Source organism: Myotis brandtii, unplaced genomic scaffold (genome assembly GCF_000412655.1).
Source record: "Myotis brandtii unplaced genomic scaffold, ASM41265v1 scaffold649, whole genome shotgun sequence".
Taxonomy (NCBI): domain Eukaryota; kingdom Metazoa; phylum Chordata; class Mammalia; order Chiroptera; family Vespertilionidae; genus Myotis; species Myotis brandtii.
The window spans coordinates 14119-24507 of NW_005370512.1; the positions used below are offsets into that span (position 1 = coordinate 14119).

Genomic DNA, 10389 nt, shown 5'->3' on the forward strand with positions numbered 1-10389 from the left:
GTCAATGGGGGGGTGGGGAAAGGCGACATATGTAATACTTTCAAAAATCAAGAAATATATATAAAAGGCTGAGTGTGATGGAGAGGTATGGAAAGCAGCAATCTACAATTAGTTGTAGAGAAAATGGATTGATAAGTGAGGCTATGGATTGAATAGAAGAGTGGAGAAGGCAAAGCCTTATTATCACAGGGAAAAAAGGTCAAATTTCCATAGTTATTCATTCATTCACTTAATCACTCACTGAATAAATATTAATTGTGTGCTATTACGGGCTGAGTTGTGTACCCCCAAAATTCACATATTGAAGTCCTAACCCCCAGTACCTGAGACTGTGACTATATTTAAAGAGATAATTAAGTTAAAATGAGGTCATAGGAGTAGACCCTAATCCAAAATGACTGGCGTCCTTTTAAGAAGAGATTAGGACACAGATACACACAGAGGGAAGTCCATGTGAGGACACAGGGAGAAGGCAGCCTTCTATCAGCCACGGAGCATGCCCTCCGGAGAAACCAAACCCAATGACACCGTGATCTTGGACTTCCAGCTTCCATGACAATGAGGAAATAAATTTCCTTTGTGTAAGCCACCCAGTCTGTGGTTATGTGTAGAATGACTTTGCTATGTTAGCCCTAGCAAACACACACACATGCCCACTATGTAGAAGACAATAGTTTGAATGAAATGTAAACAGAACTGATAAAAACCCTTCTTCATAAGGTTCTATAGAAACAAGACTACTTGGGATTTCAAGTTCTTGTCCATTGGAAGAGAAATCTCTAATTAATGCCACTTGCCACCAGGCCAGAGCTGCAGTAAACAACTCCCAACCGGAAGCCTGGCTGTGGAGGGAGCAGAGGCTGATGAGAGGGATGGGGTCCAGCCTGCTCTTGGATGACATCACTACTCACTCTTACCACTGCACTCCCCAAAGTAACAGAAAGAGGAATAAGCAATGATAAGAAAGCAGAAACTACCAAGAAGTACCACTATAATTTGAACCTACCTGGACAATGTTTAAATGTATTTTTCAAGAACTGTGTCTAAAAGCCTCTAGCTAATCTTTTAATCACTCACAGATTGGTTTAAATATACCAGCAGTTCTCTCCGTGAAAACCCTGTATTCTACAACTTCCTTCATGCCAACACCAACAAGCAGTATGGCTTTAAAGTATGAGATGCATGCCTCACCATGACAGCCTCCGTGTTTGTCTTCCATGTCAATCCACTTCACGGCTCTGAGGTTACCAGTCCATGATGCATTGGGCATGGAGCCAGGGACACCTGCAATGTTGACAAAGAAGTAAAGCACAAATGAGAACCAAGAGAGAAGGGTGTCAATTTCTTCAATTAACCCTCCAAGTCATTTTCTTTAAATATATTATCTTTCACATCAGAGTTGTCATCATTATGGTGTGAATAGTTGGTGGTTATGGGCTTGGCTTTGCCACCAGTAAAAAGAATCTATTGATTTTTTTTCATAGTGTGTGTGACCAAGCCTGAAAAGTTTGGTCACACACATAGAGTTTAAGAAATACTGTAGTGTAAAACCACAAGAGAAGGTTGGGGATTTTTGGTCTCTTAATGGCCTTTAATTAAATGTGCTTGCAATCCTAATGTTAATTTTTTTATTTTTATTTTTTAGGATTTTCCAGATGGGTCTAAGAAGTGCAAGCCCTGGAAACAGGCTGCTCAAGGTTCTTAGTGCTAATTAATTGAGAGCAATTCCAGGGTCGCTCTTATATGACATTGCAATTTTAGGCATACAGAGAAAGATAGCTTGTTCACGACATGTTTAACATAAATCTTTTAACACACTATGCCTTTTATTTGTTAAAATACTTCTTGAGCATTTGATATTTGATGTGCTGGGAACTGGGGACAGAGAAATCATTCCTGATCACCCAATGAGGATAATGAATTGTCTATCCCAGTAGTAGGTTTTGAGCTTTGAGTTTTCCCTAGAAGATTGGTGTACACTGATTCACTCATCTTCTCTATCTCTTTCAGTTGTTCTTTGACCAAATGCTGTTGCTGACCTATTTTCTAGTTAGAAATTATCTAATGCACCGTTGAAACGTAAAGAATTCGCCTTAAAAGGGGAGAGGGGAGTTTTAGGTTGTCATCTTGCTAAGCCAAGGTTTCTCTAACTTGGCATCATTGACTGACACTCTGGGCTGGATAATGCTTGGCTATAGGTCCCGTCCTGTGTAGTGTATGATGTTCAGCAGCACCCCTGGCCTCTACCCACTAGATGCCAGTAATACATACCCCCCAACTGTGATAATCAAGAATGTCTTCAGACATTGCCGAATATCCCCGGGGGAGCAAGACTGCCCTGTTTGAGAAACACTGTGTCAAGCTACTCAAATAACCCTCTTCATCTCAATAAATTTTGGAGAGGTCCCAGAGATGAAGGGTCCATTTAATCACATAGAGTAGTTATACCCCAAGATTTCCATTACTGGAAAAGGAGTATATGGGAATCAATGTAAATTCTACTAGCGGAGGAATATTTCACTTCATAAGAACTGCAGCGATTTTCACCAGTGAGAAATTCAACCTGAGCACCATTTTGATGTAATGGCACTAAGCAAATGTTATCTGTATTCAAATTGCAATAGTCCTTTCTTACAAGACCTTAAATATTGATAAGGTATACTGTGGTAGGCAGAATAATGCCCCCCAAGCATATACTCAAGGAAGTCTGTATCCTAATCCCTGGACTTTGAGAATATGTTATGTTTTATGGCAAATGGGAATTAAGGCTGCTAATCAGCTGACCTTAAACTGGGAAATAGGGAGAGTATCCTGAATTATCCAGGTGGGCCCCATGTAATCACAAGGGTCTTTTAACAATGAAATTGGGAGGCAGAGTGTTGATTGGCCTGGTGTGATGTGAGGACGCCGCCACGTCTTTGCCATTTGAAGTGGAGGAAGGGGCGAAGGATGCAGGTGGTCTCTAGAAGCTGGAAGGCAGGTGACAGATGCTGCCCAGCCCCTACTGAGAGAAACAGCCCAACCATGCCTTGATTTTAGCCTGGTGAGACCCGTGTCAGACATCTGACCTGCAGAACTGTAAGAACATACATCTGTGTCCATTAAGCTGCTAAACTTGTGGTAATTGTTAGGGTGGCAAATGGAAAACTAAGTACATACTAATGAGAAAAAGTTACCCAAGACGATGAATTTTTAAAAATATATTTGTATTGATTTCAGAGAGGAAGGGAGAGAGAGATAGATACATCAATGCTGAGAGGGAATAATTGATCAGCTGCCTCCTGCACGCCCCACACTGGGGGTCGAGCTAGCAACTCAGGCATGTGCCCTGACCGGGAATCGAACCACAAACCATAACCTCCTGGTTCATAGGTCAATGCTCAACCACTGAGCCACACTGGCTGGGCAGAATATTTTTTTAATAAGGAGAAAAATAGACACAACTAATACTTTTCAAGAAGTGTAATTGGACAGGCACATAAAAATATTTCCTCTTTAATAACATTAACAAAAACATGTGCATTTTCAGAACAAAAAAAGCTCTGTTCTTTTGCCCTGATGTCACATAATAATTATATGATGATCTAAATCAAGAATTGTACCAAGGTTTCCTAACTAAAATTAAATTTGGCATGGCTTTTCTATATATAGCATGAGTCTTTAGGGGTACACCTCAAGAATCTTCCTTTCTTGCTGCCAAACTTGAAAACTCTGCTTATACATGTTGAATATTCAAGAAAAATGCTATTTATTAAGTGATATTTCTTCCTACTGCTTTGTCATTAACCTGCTCTGTACCCTTGTGCATCATTTAATGTCACTCAGACTCACCTTTCAAATGAAGTAGGTAGATTAGATCAGGGTTTTTCAACCTTTTAGACTGCAAACCACAGAGAATTTTACTCCATCACTCACACACACACACACACACACACACACACACACACAGTACAAACCTAAGTTTCACAAATAACTCTTAGGCTTATTACAAGCATTGCAGTTGGTAATTTTACATTATTTTCTGGTCTATTCTCATATTAAAAACTCTAGTCAAAACCTACTAACGTGATTGCTGGATCCACTAATGAGATACAACTACTATTTAAAAAATACTGGACTAGATGATTGTATTTTTGTTGTTGCTGTTATTATTATTGACTATCAGGCTTCTAGGAGGATAGTTATGGGGTATATGGGTAATAGTCTACCCTCAATTCACAGGAAAGATCTATTTTTCATTCTTTCTGGGATGCGGCAAAAAGAAGACACCAATATTATCAGAGAAAACATTTCAAACTATTAAACCAAATTCTCTCATTTGCTCTTCATAGGCTTATTTAAACAAAAGATTTGAAATAAAGTTTACAGAGTAACCAGCAATGTTTTTCTTGGGACTAAGCCTTTATTAGTCAAATAACTGCACTTGTTGAATAAATGAAGATGATTCTTTGAAATACAAGCTTTATTTACATTGGCTTGACTTTCTTCTTATTGTTCTCACACAGTGTGGCCCTCATTTGAGGAGACAAATTCCAGCTATTTAAGGTCAGATATATACTTTCTAACTTATTAAATAAACAAAGAATTTTGTTTTTAAATGTCAAAAGTCAATGCTGATGTCAGTTTACTGAAAGGATTTTCTCACATTTAATGGTGGTGCTGTAAATTGGTACCACTCTGGAAAATCAATTTGAAAACAGTGTAGGAAAGATCAGCATAATTGCCAATTTCCTTTGGCCCTTTAAAACAATAGTTTCAAAGTAAGCTAGGAAATAATTCTTAAAGTGTAAAAATCTGTATATGACCATATTCATTATGACATTATTTACACATACTCACTAGTAGGCATTTTAAATCCCCATCTGCTCTTACTGTGACCTTGAACAGTCATGTAATTTCTTTGAAACATCATCTACTAACCTTCAAAACCTCACAGGATTTTGTTAGTGTTAAATAAGATAATGTATGTGTTGTGCTTAGCATAGAGCCTGGCATACAGACTACTCAATAAATGGTTGAAAACATAATTCCTCTATTAAAATCACGGGGACATGTTGCTATAGAAGACAGCTTTTTTTACTATAATCTAAAGCAGGTTTCTCAACCTCGACATTATTGACATCTGGGCTGGATAATTTTTTGCAGATGATTTCTTTGCTGTGGGGTTGCCCTGTGTATCGTAGGATGTTTAGTGGCAGCATCCTGGGTCTTTACCCATTAGATGCCAGTATCAGTCCCTCCCTTCCCCCATCTCATCCCCAGTTGTGACCATCAAAAATGTTTCCAGATGTTGCCAAATGTGCCTGGGGGTGGGAGTGGGGCAAAATCAGCCCTGGTTGACAACATGAAATCTTACATTATTAATAAAACCATGTATAAACATTTGCATGTGAAATGAAAAATGTTTTAAATTTATAAAAGTTTCTTCAATGTTATTGTATTGATTTTTTATTTTTAAACATTTTTATATACATCTGAGTCTTAATTGCTTCACTGATTTAGTAACTGTGCTTGTAAATATTCTAAGAATAATTCAACACAATGTTCATTGTTAATTGGCTTTCACAATAAAAAATGGAAAATTAGCTAATAACAGAAAGGCAGTGTTAAGTAACATAGCCTCTTTTTCTCATTGTTAACTGGGGTAATTGTTAAACATAAGAAGAGCCCTGGCTGGTGTGGCTCAGTTGGTTGGAGTGTCATCCCATGTGCCAAAGGGTTGCAGGTTCGATTTCCGGTCAGGGCACATACCCAGGTTTTGGGTTTGATCCTGGGTTGGGGCACATACGGGAGGCAGCTAATAGATGTTTCTCTCTCACAATGATGTTTCCCTCTCTCTCCCTTTCTCTGTCTAAAATCAATTTTAAAAAAAGTTAATTTTAAAAATAAAAAGATACAGTATTGTTTTCACCTACCAATGGTTCATGAATCACATGGGGTTATTAACACATGAAGCATGAGATGGCGTGTTTATTTAATGTGGGTATTTTCTAGAGGTCTGCAGTCCCTGAGATAATAAATGGCATAACATCCTTAAAATGACAGCTCTTCATTCACCGTGATAACTGCCCACAAATGGTTGTAAAGGAAAAGAAGGAACAGGGGAAGGAAGGAAAATCCAGAGTTTTCAACTCAAAGGGATTTTAGAAATTTTAATATGTTTTAATATTTTAATCTTTTCCCCTTAATGCTAAGCTGTGTGAACTAGAGCTTAGGAAATATAAATAAATTGCTCAGGAGTGTGGACCTGCTAAATAACTTGTTTTGTTTCAAGATAATTTGCTCACTTATTCTATGGTTTTTTTACCCTACATATTTTATTTTTATTGAATTTATTGGGGTGACATTGGTTAATAAAATTATGTTTCGGTGTACAATTCTATAATGCATCACCTTTATATTGTATTGTGTGTTCACCATCCCAAGTCAAGTCTCCTTCCATCACCATTTATCCTCCCTATACCCTTTTCTCCCCCCCACCCCTCCACCTCCCTCAGTGGTTTCTTACGTGCCTCCCATGTTCCAGAGTAGATGCTGGGGGGAAAGCCCTGAATGAGATGTTCTTGGAGCTTTCAGCTTAGTGTATCCAGAGGGTTTATATGTACCGATATCCTCACTAGCAGCCCAGGCACCTCTACTCAAGGGTCTTTCCTGCAAAGGGGGCATCTGTAATACTTTCAACAATAAATATAACTTTTTAAAAAAGAGTCTTTCCTGGACAGTGCTGGTGTGAACAGGAAAGGTTAGTGGAGCATTTGGAAAAGTGGGCAGTGCTGTTCCAGAGCAGTTCAGGTTTCATTACAACCCTGACCTTGTCCCTTGGCTTTCTGCCTATGTTTCTTTTTTGGCTGCTTATCATCTGTAACTCTCAAACACCCCTTACATTATGGCAAATTTTTCTGAGGCTGTGGAGGTCTTCAGTTTCACTACTGCCAGACTTGTCGCCCGACAACTTTCCCTTCCTTCCTCCACTAAACCATGACATTCTTCAAAATCCTTCACGTCACAATTGATCCAAATCTAGTTAATCCTCCCAGCTCTGACTGCTGTGATTCTGTGCCTACAGGAGCCCCCAACTGATTTCCAATCTAATGGCAGTTCTTCAAGCCTTCCCTGGCTTTTTAAAAAACAAACCAAAAAAATTATATAGCTTTATAAAATAACTTTTTTAAACTTCAGTCCAAACTGGTGAAACATAGAAATCCATTTCTTGAGCCCCATTCCAGACTGAATCAGAAACTCTGCGCATAGGACCCAGAAGTTTTTATTCCAACAAGCCCTTTATTTTAACAAGGCTTTAGAAACCCCTCCTCAGAAGGTAGACGGGTAGAATGTGAGGTGAGTCTTGAATGACGGGTAGCATGTGATTAGCTGACAGTGTTGCCCAGAAGCAACACTAGAAGTGACTGGATGGAGGCGGAAATGGTTCTAGCACGTGAGAGGAGAGCCCCAAATCTGACCCACCCCATCCAGTGGGCTGCATCAAAATTGTGCTAACAAGGAATGAAAAGAATAAAAGTAGTCACCTTTAAGAACTATTTCCCTTCCAAAAAGTGTTGTTTCCAGTCGCCCAATGCAAGTTCCTGAGCTCCAGCTCTGAGAATAACCTTGGATAAATAATTCGTCTTTCAGCATTTTCCTTCTGTACATTCTTTTTTTAAAAAATATGTTTATTGATTTCAGAGAGGAGGGGAAAGGGAGCGAGAGATTGAAACATCAATGATGAGAGAGAATCATTGATTGGCTGCCTCCGGCACGCCCCCTACTGGGGATCAAGCCCAGAACCCGATCATGTGCCCTTGACCAGACTCGAACCTGGGACCCTTCAGACCGCAGGCCAACGCTCCATCCACTGAGCCAAACAGGCTAGGGCCCCTCTGTACATTCTTTAGAAGAGTCTCACCTGTGTGAGTACATGTTGTACATTTGTTTTTAAAATGTCAAAGCAAAATAAGTTTTCTTTAAACTGGTTTGCTTGTCTTTAGTGCTAATTCAATGTGGAAAAGAAATATTAAAATGAAGAGCAATTGGGTTATATTTACATGCACTAGTCTGTGTTATTATTTTTCACACTCCCTCCCACTAGTTCTGTTTCAGGGGCCCTCTCTTAGGCATCATATATCCCAAGCAGCCAAAAACGGCCATTAGTTTCTCTGGAACTTTCCTTAGGTTATCCTGTTTTTCTGAGAGTGTGAAGTTTTGCGAGTAAAGTATGAAACAATGAACAAATTCATTATGATCATGTTGTTTCATGAAAGTCTGAGTTCAAGTAGCCTTTCAACTGAGAGGAGTGGACCTTTTATTTGAAGGTTAATGAGAGCACCTGGGAGAAAAAAATCTCACATCATAGTGTCTGCCCACTGTTTGGTCAGCAAACCATTCATTCACTGAGAGTGGCAGAGTATCCTTTCCCGAGCTCTGTCAGGCAAGACTGACTTCTGGCATGAACAGGAGGGAAGTCCTCTGACAACAGACTTTAATCAGTTCCAGGAATACCATAGTGTCTAAGCAAATGCCAGAACACTGTCTTTGATATATAGACAGAGCCATCCTCAGACAAGTGGCCAAATAACTAGCAAATACTCTGTAAACTATTGAACAGAAGAAAAGAATGAAGGGAAGGAAGGAATGAATGTCAAGTAATGTTTTCAAACTAAAGAATTTATCAAAACTTCCTGGAGGGCTTGTTAAAATAAAAGCTACTGAGTCCTAGACCCAGAGTTCCTTTTGTTTTCTTTTTTTTTTTTAAATTGAGGTATAAATGCCATTTAACATTAGTTTGAGGTGAAGAACATAACTTGATATTTGTATATGTCGTGAAATGTAAGTCCAGTTAACATCCGACCAATTTTCTGTTGCGCTTCAACTGATTTCCAGTTGACTGGCAGCTCAGTCCAAGCCTCCCCTGGCTCTGGCAGCGCTGCTTCCCTCTGCGGGCACTGCCCTGGCTCAGGCGCTCTACATTTCTCACCGACTCTTGAACTGCCCGCCAAGCAGGCTCTGATCCAGGCTGCCCATTTCATTGGCAACACCACCGGATGCTCTTCCTGTAGTCAGTGTTAACGCTGTTGCTCTTCTGTGTGGGGATATGGGATTACTTTGAATCATCCACCCTGTGTCTGTTTCTTCAAGCCATTTGAAGATACCCAGCAACCACTCACCCTATGACATATAAAAGCACATTCAGACTTGTATCATCCTAGACCTTTCCTGCTGATGTCCATTCCACCTCTTACTAGAATTTGATTCCTCACCCCTTCTCATTTTAGGACACAGTTTAACGTTTATCTCCTTCCAATGTGGAGCTATGAACCAGGAAATCACGGTTTGATTCCCCAGTCAGGGCACAGGCTCAATGGCCAGTAGGGGGTGTCCAGAAGGCAGCAGATCAATGATTCTCTACCTCTTTCCTTCTCCCTCTCTGAAATCAATAAAAAAATTTTTTAAAAAGCTAAACTGGCATTTTTTTCTTTTGTTTTAGATTGTCACTAATCAAGCCCCAGCCATCTCCCCACAACCATAACCCTGGCTGGGTCCCTCGGTTTGCTGCTATAGACCACATTCCGACCTGAAGATCCCCAAATTGTGACCATGCACATGAGGATATTTTGCAAGCTTGTCCCCAGACTACAAACAGCCCATAACCCGCATCTGATGGGTGTGTTTGGTTTGGCCACCATAGGAAGGGGAGTGGAACACTGAAAACAGACCTCTCATGAAAGTCTGGATTGCCGGGTCCCTAGACAACAATTCACTGGGGCTATAGGCAGGCAGGGGCTCTCCTGCACCCCGGTTCCCGCCATGCTTCACTCCTACTGTCTGCCTGGCCCTGTTCACCTGTAGTTTGCAACACTTTCAGGCCTCATCTCTCATCACTGCCCACACACACCAAAGTCTCCTGTTACCCTTTTGGGAATTCCTTAATAGGTCTTTCATTTTCACCTGGTTCCCCATACTTTGGCTTATGCAAAGGTCTAATACAAGAAAACAAGCTCAAAATAAACCCTGGGGTTGTAATGTTCACAGCATGGTGACTATAGTTAATACTGTATTGTGTATTTGAAAGTTGCCAAGAGTAAATCTTAAAATTTCTCATCACAAGAAAAAGAAGTCTGTAGCCATATGTGGTGACAGATGTTAACTAGACTTATTGTAGTGATCATTTTGCGATATATACAAGTATCCAATCATGGTGCATACCTGAAACTAATATAATGTGTCAATTGTAACTCAATTAAGAAAAAAAAAATAGGCCTCAGCCAGCGCCCCACCCCTCCGGCTCGGTCTCTTCACTTCCCCAGCACCTGGCTGGAGCAGGTGGCAGTCTCCCAGGGCAAGTGGCCCCGAGAGGAGGGGGCGGGGCCTGGCGCAGGGAAGGCGGGGCCTGGC

General features: G+C 40.4%; 1 protein-coding gene and 1 long non-coding RNA gene across 4 annotated transcripts in view; one reads left to right on the forward strand and one right to left on the reverse strand.

The window, feature by feature from the left end:
- Nucleotides 1-1820, forward strand: part of LOC106723802 — a 3811-nt gene extending 1991 nt beyond the window's left edge. The window contains exon 2 of the long non-coding RNA XR_001359525.1: nt 1646-1820. This is a non-coding gene — a long non-coding RNA (uncharacterized LOC106723802). The remainder of the gene's footprint in view (nt 1-1645) is intronic.
- The window catches only part of GCNT2 (glucosaminyl (N-acetyl) transferase 2, I-branching enzyme (I blood group)), a 68997-nt gene that overhangs the window by 4425 nt on the left and 54183 nt on the right, over nt 1-10389 (reverse strand). For all 3 annotated transcript variants that reach the window (XR_001359524.1, XM_005880701.2, XM_005880700.2), the window contains one exon: nt 1192-1284. Coding sequence is in view for 2 of the 3 variants with exons in the window: in XM_005880701.2 (XP_005880763.1) it covers nt 1192-1284 (93 nt within the window). In the remaining variant the exon portion in view is untranslated. The remainder of the gene's footprint in view (nt 1-1191; nt 1285-10389) is intronic.